Here is a 13,263-nt window from a genome sequence, read left to right as displayed (position 1 = left end):
GCACGGCTATGGCTGGAGATGGATCTCGACAACACCAAAAAATCAAACTGGTTATTGTAGATAGTTCAAATCACAAGTTTGAGATTTGCAAACCTGAGTCATTAGTTGTTGCTTTCAATTTTTCCCATATGAGATCATTTGCAATTGAGTGTTTTTTTGCATGGGGAAGTTGTTCGTTGAGCATTTTTGTAACAATGGAGATTTTCTATTTCTAAATAAATCTTGTTTGTTCACTTTCTTGGAGGTTTGTACCCTTTTGAGTCAAGTGACTTTATTTTTGAATTTTTATCTCTGGTGTGCATTGAAGGGAGGCCGAGGGAAGCTTGTTGCTTGTTTATCATCGTGTCCCATTTATTTTGCTTTGACTCAGGAGGCAACAACTTTTCAAGTGGTGATCTACTCTTCATGGGACAAAACAGGTTTGTTCATCAACAGTTTCCAATGGTCCGTTTGGTGGCCATAGTGCTTGTGCGCTGTGAAGAGCAAGAGCTATGCATGGGAAGGTTGCTTGTAGATGGGCTGAACTCTCATGGTGAAAAAGGATTTGCAGTGGTGGAGGAGTGCTCGCCAAGGGAAGTTGGTCCGGTTGCTCGTGATGGATTTGTCACTACATAAAAGAATAGACGAAGAAGATATATACCTGCCCATTAGTAGTCGAAGATGTTCTCACCACAGATTGATAAGTTTCTATAGGCTTGTTCGTAGCCGTTGGTGTTCAATGTACATATTCTGGTTGGCAAGAGATTGCTTGATATGGTGGGTGGTAGGCATTATGCGTGGTCGTTAGGTGCGCGGTGACTTGCCCTCCTTGGGCCTTTGCATGTGCCCCCCTAAGGGTGCGGCCAGCAGAATGTCACTCATCATGAGAGGGAGGGTGTTTATTGCATGTCAGTTGCCATAACTTGGTGAGATGTTGCATAGGGTATGTCTGGTGAGTCATTACATGGTAGAAACATTGGTCTCGTAGCACAGTGGAGGTGTTGCATGCCTCGCCGCCAAGAGGTGTTAGTCTTGAATGGACATTGGTGTTTTATCACCATGTATGTTGGTGATAAAAACACCTTTGGGAGGGCGAGGAAACTTGCCTGCTATGGTAGTAAAATACTTTGGGTGGGCAAGGAATCTTGCTAGTTGTGGTGTTGAAATACTCTAGGTGGGCAAGCATTGTGGTGGTGAAATACTCGAGGCGGGTAAGGAAGCTTACCTGCCAAGGTGATGAAATACTCTAGGGGGCAAGGAAGCTAGCCCACGTTGGGTGGCCAGGTGAGGTGATGCTCGTTGAGGGTTGCTTAGTCATGGATGTCGCAAGAAGACCTAAGTCGTGGAGGTCACCTGCTAGCCGTGCAAGTCCACTCTTGTGCATGATGCAAGGTGCAAGCTGTATATGAACTATGCATGATGCATTTGCATAGTGCACCTAGCACACGGTCCACCCTATGACTGAGGATCTACAACTAAGAACCTATGTTGGGCAACTGAGGCTGAGCAAGACCTTCGTGGGTGAGGACATGGTGATGAGCAAAACTTCTGTGGCTAGTGACCACCCCGCCGGCAATAGAAGATGTTGGTGAGGTAGGTAGTGGCTACTGTTGGCTACATCTATTCACAATCTTTATTGGTAGCACGGAATCCATGCTTGACAATGAGGGGTTGGCGACAGGGTAGCCGATGGGATCGGAGTCCTAGGTCAATGACCTTCTTGTCGGTGGCAGAACACGCAAGTGGGTCAGGTGGCCATGGTGGTGGCTGTGTGCGCTTGATTTTTGGATCTTCCTTCCTGGTTTACATGCACAGTGCATGCTCAATTACTTAGTTCTCATATTTTTTGTTTTTTCAACAGCAATATAATAAAAATAAGGGATGGAAAGTTGGAAACATTTATCTGAGAAGAGATTTATCTACTCATTCGGAGATGATTCCTTAATCTGAAAAATCTTCTCCCACTCTTGGTATAGAGGATAAGACAATCACACAAACAATATCAACTGTTAAAGACAAAAATGGCTAACAGACCAAAATGAGAGAAATAGTCATTCCTTGCTTGTGGAGGTAGCCCAAGTCTCGATGAAGTGGTATGAAGCGCACGATAGTGGTTTGGTGCGTTAGTATAATGCCTGTACATACATTCATAGCAATAAATAGAGAAATAATACAGAAAATATAAATAGAGAATGAGACACATAGATTTGCATAGATTGACATAGGGCCAACATTCATGGGTTTTTAGAAGGACAAATCCATTATTATGAGAATATTTTATAATCTCTCATAGTTTCTCGTATCTCATTGTACAATGGGAGTTGAGGCCCTTTTGCATGGAGAAGATAAAAAGAATGACATCTCGCGTTGTGTGGTTGAAGAAGATCTCTCTCCCTTTTTGTAGTAGTAGCCTAGAAGTCCCTTTTATCTTTCCATCAGATCCCCCTTTTATCTTCGGGCCCTTGGGAGGGGTGAGAAAGGGCAACTTTATGTCACCTCACCCTCTCCTATACGTGTCTGACATACTTTTCTCCATTAGTTTTTCTTTGTCTTTTGCTCCATCTATTTCTTCTTACTTTTGTTAAGGGCTACCCAATGGATTGGGCTTGGAATTGCTATAATGGGCATGATATATTTATCCCTAACAATGCACACCCTTGTCACAAAAATAGCAAAAGATCTCTCACCTTCATTGGATCACCTAGGGGCTAGGATAAATCTCCAAGTTTTCTTTCTCAGTTGAGAAACAACTTGTTAAGTTCTTAACAACATCAGTTGTGCCTTTTCTAGCATGAATTATAGTAAAAAGACATTGAGATATCCAAGTTCTATAGCGTGTGCTCAAGAATAAGGAGTAGAATAAGCAATTCCTGTATCTTCTAGTAAGCCCACATCATCTCTATGTGTGCCCTATCAATTAGGAATGAGTAGGCAGCTTTCCTTCCCTGAGTCAAGTCTCATTCTCCTCTTTAGAATTAGTCCACATTGATGTATGGACATCACCCATTACTTCAATAAGTAATTATGATTTTTATGCAATGTTTATTGATTTAAGATTTGCTTGATTGTTTCCTCTCAAACACAAGTCTACTCTCTTTTGCTATGTGAAGTTCAAATACTTAGTAGAAAACGGTCATCTCATAAAATTAAACAGCATCGAACAAATGATGGTGGAGAATACACTTCAATTTTTTTTGAAATATACTTGGCCGACCATTGGATATTCAATTACATTCCTTACTCATCCCAACAAAATGGGATCGAGGAGAGGAAACATAGATATTAAGTTAAGACTAGATTAACATTACCATCATAGGCTAAACTTCCTTCTAAGTATTAGGTTGAGGCATTCCATATTGCATTATACTCTATAAATTGATTGCCTCACTAAGCTTTTTAAAGATTAAGGGGAGCTCAATCCTGTTCGGTCCAGTTCTGGGAAGTTTTGTGCACTGGACCAAACTTATTCGGTCTAAGGTTTTCTCACCCTGTATCGGACCGAACAACCTAAGGACCATGCCTGCTTGGTCCGTTCGGTCCAACCCTGTTTCAAATGGGCCAATGATCCAATTTTTAAATCTCATATTTTTCAGTCCAACAATGAAAAACCACTAATAGTTTATCCAATTTTAAGCTAAAAATACCAAAAAAGAACTTGAAAGAAAAATAAAAATAATTATAAAAGAAAAATTGTCTATATACAATAAACTTGAATAAAAGATTTTACTACAAAAAAAAAAAATATTTTTTAATATCCATCCAAACAATTTAAACAAGATTATCAATCACAGTATTTAATATTTATCATGTAGCAAACTAGCAACTCAGTGGATTATCAATTTTACACTAAACGCCGCCATTTTCTCTAATCACTAAGATGTGATTTTCAATTTTAATATATAGTTGGCACATAAATTAATACAAAAATTATTTAAGTTAGTAAAATTAAAATTAAGTAAACTATTTAATGTGAATTATTTAACTAACTCATTAAAAAAATAACTTATTAAAATTATATTGATAATGTTAATTGCTACTTTATTACTAACGTAGAGTATATCAATATATTATGACAATTAATGCATAATGATCATTTGTTTTAATACTAAATAATTTAATATATATGCATATAGTATACTATGATATATCTATATTAATATATATATATATTAGTATAAATATAATACTATTAGTGTATTAGTATATAGTAATAGTTATTAACTTATTTACTATAACTAATAATACACTATTACACTAGTACTAATACTATAACTATAATAATTAATAACTATATTACTATATGTTAGTGATACTATATTAAATAATAGTAATACTCTTATTACTAATAATCTATTTAGTTATAGTGATTTAATACTAATATATTAAGTTAACTATACTAATACTATTATAAATTTATACTAATTATACATATATTATAACTTATACTATAACTCTTATAATATGTTAATATATTAATATATAATAGTACTATATATTATAGTTATACATTAAAGAATATAATAATACATTGATACTAAATATATATAGTTATAGATTTATAGTGATTTAGTTATTATGATTAGTATAACTATATAATAGTATTAGTATTAGACTATTAGTATAATTATATATTAGTAATATTAGTTATGGTGAATCAGTGATTTAGTATAACTATATTCTATATTAATATATTAGAGACTAGAGTATTTGTATTAATATAAATATTAATATTAGTTATAGCTATATAGCCAACATTAGAATTTAGACTATATAATAGACTAATAATATTAGTACAACTGTATGTCTATTGTATAGCTATATATTAGTATTAATTATACTAATTAGTATAACTATATACTAGTATTAATAGTAGATTATTAGTATAGCTATATATTAGTAGTATGGAAAAATATAGTTGCAAGAATAATTGTACACTAATCTGTGCACCAATGTGATGCGATTGGTCAAAAAGTAAATTTTATTAAAAACAGTGTTAATTTAAATTTTAAGTATGAATAAATCAGTATTGGTGCACAGATTAGTACGCAACTGTGCTTGTATGTAGCAAAACCCTATTATTATTTTTATACCATATTAGATTATTAGTATTAGTATAAATATTAGTTTTAGTATATAATTATAAATATTAGTATTAGTTAATAATTATATAAAAACTATATAATTAATTTATACAATTGTTTATATAAATAATAAAATATATATTTTTATTTTTCATTCAGTCTGGTCCGGTGTGAAAAACTCTTGGACCTAAACTTGACCAAATGAGTTCGGTCCTATTGAAATTGGACCGGACCAGATTGGACCCAATTCGGTCCGGTCCAAAAATAGCCCGTCTGATCAGTTTTTGTAGTCCAGACCAGCTAAATCTCACCCCTATTAAAGATTACTCTCATGAAAGTTTTTTGGTGTGCTTTCTAGCTCCTCCTTAAGGCCCTATAAAAAAACATAAGCTAGAATTTCATAGCAAACAATGCATATTCCTCTGGTATAGCTTCGATAAAAAAGGCTACAGATGTTAAAACAGGGCCTGGTACCATCATCTTTGCCAAACATTTGTATAACCTTGGTTTTACTGGTTCTCTACTTGACAGCTTATTCATGCTTCATTAAAGTTCAGTTCATGTCTTTCTTCATATATGTTGATGACATCATGGTGACTGGAACCCATCTCAACTCTCAAGTATTAATGTACTAATTTAAAGCCTCCAAGCAGAGTTTAAAATGAAGAACCTTAGGTACATATTAGTAGTAGCTTTGCAATATTGCAATCTTCTACAGTTGGAGCTAAGTGGCTTAGAACTTAGGGTCTATTTGCAGATGGATCTGAGAATAATCTCACATTTTTCACCATTCTAACAAAATGTTCCTCTTATTTGGTTTGTACAAAAAGGAATATCTTTTACTCCAATTTTTTAAACATATTATTGATTTAAACTATTTTATTAATAGAGTAATTTGATATGATACGTCAAATTGTAATATTATTATTTAACTTATTTGGTATATAGAGTAATACCAGATTCGATCTTAGGAGATGCAAGTCTCCTAAGAAAAGAGGTATCTTTCATTACTTGAACTAACAAAATCAAAACGTGTCTTCCTTTTTCCTTTTTATTTTTATTTTTATTTTTTATTTTTTATTTTTTATAGGTAATCCATCTTGTTTTCTTGTATAAAACCAAAAAAAGAAAAGAGGGAGGGCAGAAAATCACCATCCGGGTTCTTTCTGGTCAAGTTGTGATGAAGAGCAAGGTGGGAAAGTTCAACAATGGTAGAAAAAAGGAAGAATTTCATTCAATGGAGGGAGGTATTGGGAAGTCTGGTTTTATGCCACAAAAGATGACGGGGGAAACATGTGGGCTGGGAAGCTTCGAAAAGTCAAAAAGAAATGGCCAACCCTAATGCCCTATGGCCGCACTTTCACACACGATTTGCCATTTCAATTAGTCCTTTCAATATCGTCTGATTAGCACTTTCCATCTTGTTTCCTTTCTCAAAATTGGCAACTTGAACGGTGGCTATTTGGACCCCTAAATTCAAGCCACAAACAAGGAAGATCAAAACATCCTTTCTTGCAAATGCATGAGCTATGATGGTTTGCTTGGAAAAATAGAAAAGAAAAAAAAGAAAAATGCATGAGAGACATGCTGCAAAGTTATCAGAGAAGACATCAAACACACACTAGACCCAAATCAAGTTGCACTAAAAAGAGGATGCTTCATTACCACGAAATTATTATCAACAAATCACACATGAATTTTTTCCCCAAAAAAAAAAAATTACAATTAAAAGAAAAAAAAAAATGACGGAGAGTTGGATTTTACCAAAATTCCAATTCCACCCACTAGAGAGAAGAAAAAATATTACCCAGACGCGCTAATATAGCCGGGCCCACCTCTCCGGTTCCAAGTTTTTTCTTTTTTAACATCGATGGCCCTACAAATCTTTTTCCCTTTCTGTAGAAAATTAAAAGCTAAACAGAAACAAGGAAAAAGAAAACAAAATTAATGAGGGACTTCAAAGACTAAGTAAAGTAACCTCCTCCTCCTCCTTCCCTTCCATCATTTCCGGGCTTTCTGCTCTTCCTTTCCAGGCACAAATCTAGGCAGATTCAATAGTGTGTTTACACGAGACACTCCTTCTAGAGCAGACCAATCTATTCCTGCATCTGTATGTATTTCCTCCTCTTCCTCATCTCCATTACTTCCTTCTTGCAGATTTTCATTGCCAGTTCGGACCGTTCCTGAACGATCCAAATTGGTTGGTCCGGAGAGCTCTCCTTTCTCATTGCAAGTCTCGACCTGCTGCTCCACTGAATTGAGCTGTTCTTTTAACTTAGCATTAGAAGCAGTAGACGATCTGTTTGTGTCAAGGAAGAGGCAAACTACAGCGCAGTCATCAATTTTGGAAGTTGGATACTTAAATCTCCAAGCCCGAACTGCTGACTCAACCAGGTACCGAGCAGCAGATGATTGTGTTGGGGATGATGAGACAATGTCTACCACTTCTTTGTTTGATAGCACATCCCAAATCTACAGAAAAACCATTGCATACGTTAGTTTTGTCTAAAAAGCTACAAAAGAACGGAGAGAAGAAAATGGAACACTTAATAAGGCAGATGATAAAAGATTATAGTTTTCCTTAGTTGGCTCTCCTACCCCATCTGTAGCCAATACAATAAATTCATCCTTCTCAGTGATGCGCCGATAGGATATATCAGGCACAGAGATCAGACCAAAATCCTTTAGGCAGAAATCTCCAAAAGCACGTGCCATGGCAAGGCCAGGGGAATCATTATTTGGCAGCCAGACTCGAGCAACCTCAGGTTCATCCTGAAGAGCAAAAACACGGCCTCTACACTTCCGGATTCTCTCTGCTTCCGCTGTAAAGGAAAATAAGAATAGAAAAGACTTTAGAAAGAAGTTGACGAGAAGGAAAATGTAGATAACCAACATGATGGTGAAAGGAAGCAACCAAAGGAAAACTAAAACTGATCCCTAAATTCTTTCAAGAAAGTCCGATCCCTAAAAGAAAGAAATGGTGGACTGACAAACTACATGCCACTTACCGTGGTATAAAAAACCAGTATGTCTATTAACAAGAAGTTCGTTCAATTTTTCATTGACACTACAAAACAACCACACAATACCACCACACCAGTCAACCTTGGTAAATGCATCTCACTACTTAAAAGGGCTTTTAGATTTTCTCCCACCCGTTCCAAACCTGACCATTAATGCCATTCTATTTCTAATTCATTCATTTAATAGTCTACACCGTTTAATTGAACAAACTCCTTGTTAATAGACATACAGGTTTTTCATAACATGGTAAGCCACTTTGACACCATACAAAACAACTACACAATACCACCACACCAATCAGCCTTGGTAAATGCATCTCACTACTTAAAAGGGCTTTTAGATTTTCTCCCACCTGTTCCAAACCTGACCATTAATGCCATTCTGTTTCTAATTCATTCATTTAATAGTCTACAACATTAGGTCCATTACAGACATCACTTGTGCAGTCATAAATGTTAAGTCAACACCAGGGATAATTGAAATTTTCTCTAGGCTTTTCATAGATTTGACCTTCACAATTTTACAAAATGTGCCTCAACAACCTTGAATGATATTAATACCTTCTACTTTGCCAAGCACTTGGCGTCATGTATTATGACATCTAATATTCAATTTCTTTACAAAAGTAAAAGATCTTATTCAATACTGCTTTCTTACCAACTGCACCAAAAATATTATAGTTAACATGGCAACAATGCTATCTAGACTAATCACATATGTGAACAATGTCATTTTTTTACAGGTAAAGACAACATTAAAATGGAAATGTGAACAATGTCATTTAAGAATTAATTATTAACATAGCAACAATGTTTAGGCATACTTTAAGTGATCGTGTGTTATGAACATTGTAATGTTTTGCTCTTCCGTTACATGCCCAAATACTTCTGCTACAACAACACTGCCGCCATTTCATACGGTGAAAAATAAACTGAGACGGAAGAACAAAAGGACCAATTTGATGACACGATGAGAATAAAACACAGCAGGCGCCTGCACCTAAAAATATTTATAACTCCCAAACTGATGACTCAATTTCTTAAGTGACACTCAATACATAAGCTCCAAAACCATACAAGTACTTCTTCAATCAAACATTGCATTAGACCCCACAAGTGAAAACCTCTAATGATGACAAAACTAAAAGTTACTCTAAAGACAAGCAGCCTATTGTACTACTCCGTATAGTGTAATTGTGTATAGAAAAGTGATTGATGGGATCCCACATTACTTGGGAGGAAAAAGTTGAAGCTTCCTTTTTATTTTTTTATTGATAAAAGTCCTTTAAGAATTAAAATGCTTCTTATAATTCGAGAGCGAGAGAGAGAGGGAGAAAAAAGGGGGAGGGAAGGAGGGAGAAAGACCTGGAAGATTTGGTTTGAGATCCACAGTCAACTGAACTGCAATTAGAGAATCATCTTTGTCTCTCATACCCAATACTGCTCTGGAGTCCCCAACATTTCCAATGACAAGATCCTGACCCTAAAAGGGCACCCAATGCATCCATGAGCATTAAGAATATAATGCAAAATGCCAATTCAATTTTAAATTTCTAAGGGTTACAAGAGAAAAACCTGCTTAATCACAGTTACAGCAGTTGTCCCGCTACAGAAGCTATCGATACTTGGGTGCATTCTCAGTTCCCTGTCCATCACTCTAAAAGCCTTCAAAAATGACTCTTTCAGAACCTGAAAGATCTCAGGATGTTTATCTGCTTCATCAAGATCAATAGATGGCCTGGACTCCTCATCAGCAGATATGAAAGGAGTATCTTCCGAGTTCACACTTCCAGCAGTATTAAGGCTGATCTCTTTGAGGACATCATCACTCTTTATGTTCACTTCCCAGTGGGCACTCAGTTTCAGAGGTAGTGAATCTCTCACTCTCTTTGCAACCATGTGACCGTAGGGGCCATGGCCATCAAAAACACCACAGAAAACTGTGTCTGTTCTGGAACCAAAATTCTGAAAATCGCAGTTTAAAAAAGTTGGTTAATGACAATTTATCAAGCAAACAAAGATATTAATACTATCAATTGAGGATACAAAGTAAGAAGCATTATTATGATAACATAGACAATTCTACCGGATATTCTTAATCTATAGGGTAGTGTAACAACCCAGGGAATGCTCAAGCCACATTTGAGCCCATACTCCAAAAGAACTAGTTAAGGTTACAATTGGAGCCCCTTAGAATGCATTAAAAATGGTAAGAACTTATCCTTCCAAGCAATGTTGGATTCCATTCACCACCCACCATTCTTTACAGTTTACACAATACAGAGTATTACATGTAAGAAGATCAAGAGGAACAGAGGACAATAAACAATAAACTGATTTCTGACATAAAAGTGACATGAAACATAACCAAGGTTTGGCACTTTAAACTACCCCTCGGGAGTAAATCCAAATACATGACCCCACCAGTCAAAACTGTGAGTCAAGTAATTCAAAAGGCCTCCCAAGGCGGAATTGAACTCGGGATGTTTCCGTCTGCAGCTCATCCCAAGCCCATCCTTTGACCACTATGCTGCACCCCCATGGGTGTCTAACTAACTTCTACATACATATTCAACTGCCCCAGCTAGTAGGGGCCACCTAAAACGTCAAACGCATGAGATTTACGTTGTAACTTTTCTTTTTAAATCGTCAAACGCATGAAATTTACGTTGTAACTTTTCTTTTTAAAAAGAAAAGCAACAAAATACTCATTATGGCGAACTTTAAATATATGAAATGAAGGTTAACTAAGCGTGAAGGCAAGTTATGCGGATAAAATAAGAACTTGAAAACTAGTAAATTATACATCTTGAATATGAAATAATAAATCAGTTGAAATGCCAATCAAAGCTACAGACAACTATATTAGAGTTCTACTGACTAGAGAGCAACTGCAAAAAGAACATTTTCTTTTATCCAAGAAGAAATAGCATTTTATTAATAGTTTGCGTGCTACGCCACTGAAGAAACGAAATAAACAAATCTAAATAGACTAAACTACAAAATTTTGACCAAAAAGAATTTATAGTATGACAGGATGAGGAAGAGATCACCTCCCAAACAATCATGGCATCCTGATTTGTGCCTTTCTTGCCTTGCTGGGTAAACAAAGATGCTACTTCGCTAGACCCATTCAAGAACATCCTCCCAGGAATTCTATGAAGCGGTTCATCCCTGCGATACTCAAAGGAGGAATTCCGCGAGCTCAGCCTTTTCTTGGAGTTCTTTCGCCTCCTGAACCCCACCGCAGGGGATAACGGCGAACCGGGGATGGGGCTCCTGCTTTCAGCAGACAAGCAGGACCCCATTCTGAGGGCCCTGACTATATTTAATATGCACTCCAGAGGAGCGAAGCAATTACACCCCCTATTCTCAATTGACGGATCCGTCAGAAACTGTTTGGTGAATCCTAAAAACCTTTCTGATTTCACAGCCTGAATCGAAGATAAAATCCACCGAGTCACCGATTAACCTCTTCAATTCAGCTAATGAATAGAACCCTTTTGAATTCACAGCCTAATCATCAGACCAAGCGCTGATTCGCCCTTCTCTCTTGAAATTTTAAATCGCTGTCTACAAGAAATTAGCACAGACCATTCTGAACTCACATCCCAAGTATCACAACAATCCGCAAATTCACCCCTTGAAAGTTCCAAAGTCTGCAACGAATCAATCCAAATATAAAACCAAAAAAAAAAAAGTACAGAATTCAGCAAGAAGCAAATTGGAATTCAATTCTCAAAGACCAACAAAAGATACTTTTTGTAACAGACTCGGAGAAGAACCAATGACAATAATCTCCACTACCTTTAACCTATTATTTAATCACAAAAACACTGAAAAGATACAAAAAGACATGTTAAAAGAGAGAGGCCAAGTAGTAAGATCTATTGCAGATACCACTTTTTGCCATATCCAAAGATGCGATAAAAACGCTTCCATAACAAAATCCTTTCCATATTAAAAAATCCAGACCCGAAATGAATCAGAAAGCCATTTAGTATTACCAATACGAAACCAACTCGCTTCAGCCAGTGATTTTTTTTTTTTTTTATCAGATCAAGCTTAACAAAACAGAAATTAAAGCCAAAACTAATCAGAATCGACACAAACCAAGGCAGTCTTGCAACACAGAATGCCAACGAAAGGAGAGAGCCACCGAGTTTACAGCTTCGCACAGAGGGGACACGTTCATGAACCTTTTAGATAAAACAAAAGAAAAAATGGGTAGAGGGGGAATTCACAGAGAGCAGGTGTAGAGAGAGAAAATCTGTGGAGAAAGATAGAGAGAGAGAGTGGGCACGAAGAAATAGAGTATGAAGAAAGTTTCAATTGTTGAAAAAAATCGCATCCACCAACACGAAGAAAGATCCCCCAAAACCCGTTCTTAAAGACGAGACCTTCACAGAAAGAGAGAGAGAGAGAGAGAGAGAGAGAGAGAGGAGAGAGAAGGGTGTAGTGCTCGTTGCTCACTTTGGGAAATAACAGATTAGATAGGCCAGTAAATAGTATTTTTATCTCCATTTTTTTTCCGATTTATCCTTATCTCCTTTGTCCAATTGAAAATAGAAAAATAATATTCATTCTTTAAAAAAAAAACAATAATATTATTCTTTTAACTAATAATTATTATCTTTTCATATTTAATAAATAATATATGATTATTTAAAAAATATTATTTTAAAAAACTTATAATGGGAGACTAAGATAAAGAAATTATTATTATTTAAAAAAAAACACTTTAGAGGTCTTTTGAATAGTGAGATGAGATGATATGACTTTAGATTAAAATTGAGTAAAATATTATTTAAATATTATTATTATTTTAAGATTTGAAAAAAATGACTTATTTATTATATTTTATATACAAATTAAAAAAATTTGTAACAATGAAATGAAATAAATTGAGAATATTTTTCAATCCAAACAACCTCTAAATATAGGCATGAAATAACATATTTTTATGATAAGCATATAGAATCCTTAACAACCGATAATTTTATACATAATATTATATATATTAAGTTACAATTCTATTTTATTAAAATATATTTTTTTAAAATTTAAATTTCAATAACTAACACATCAGTATAATTATATAAGTAAAATTATAATTATAGATAGCATTTTCCTTAAATTATTAAACATGTTTTCTTATCGTTACTTGTAGGGAGAAAATT

At 35.4% G+C, this 13,263-nt stretch overlaps 1 protein-coding gene across 1 annotated transcript; it reads right to left on the bottom strand.

Moving 5' to 3' along the window:
- Positions 1–6,697: 6,697 nt before the first annotated feature.
- On the bottom strand, positions 6,698–12,562 carry LOC122315986 (probable protein phosphatase 2C 33). The gene is made up of 6 exons (XM_043132376.1): positions 12,197–12,562; positions 11,137–11,742; positions 9,659–10,048; positions 9,449–9,566; positions 7,659–7,882; positions 6,698–7,532 (listed from the first exon to the last, which is right to left on the bottom strand). Exons 2-6 carry the CDS (start codon positions 11,389–11,391, stop codon positions 7,062–7,064), a joined length of 1,458 nt encoding a protein of 485 aa, XP_042988310.1. The 5' UTR covers positions 11,392–11,742; positions 12,197–12,562; the 3' UTR covers positions 6,698–7,061.
- Positions 12,563–13,263: the final 701 nt, after the last annotated feature.

The sequence above is a fragment of the Carya illinoinensis genome, chromosome 7 (genome assembly GCF_018687715.1).
Source record: "Carya illinoinensis cultivar Pawnee chromosome 7, C.illinoinensisPawnee_v1, whole genome shotgun sequence".
NCBI classification, from domain to species: Eukaryota; Viridiplantae; Streptophyta; class Magnoliopsida; order Fagales; family Juglandaceae; genus Carya; species Carya illinoinensis.
Note: the sequence above shows the minus strand (reverse complement) of the source record. Positions and strands in the feature narration are given on the sequence as shown.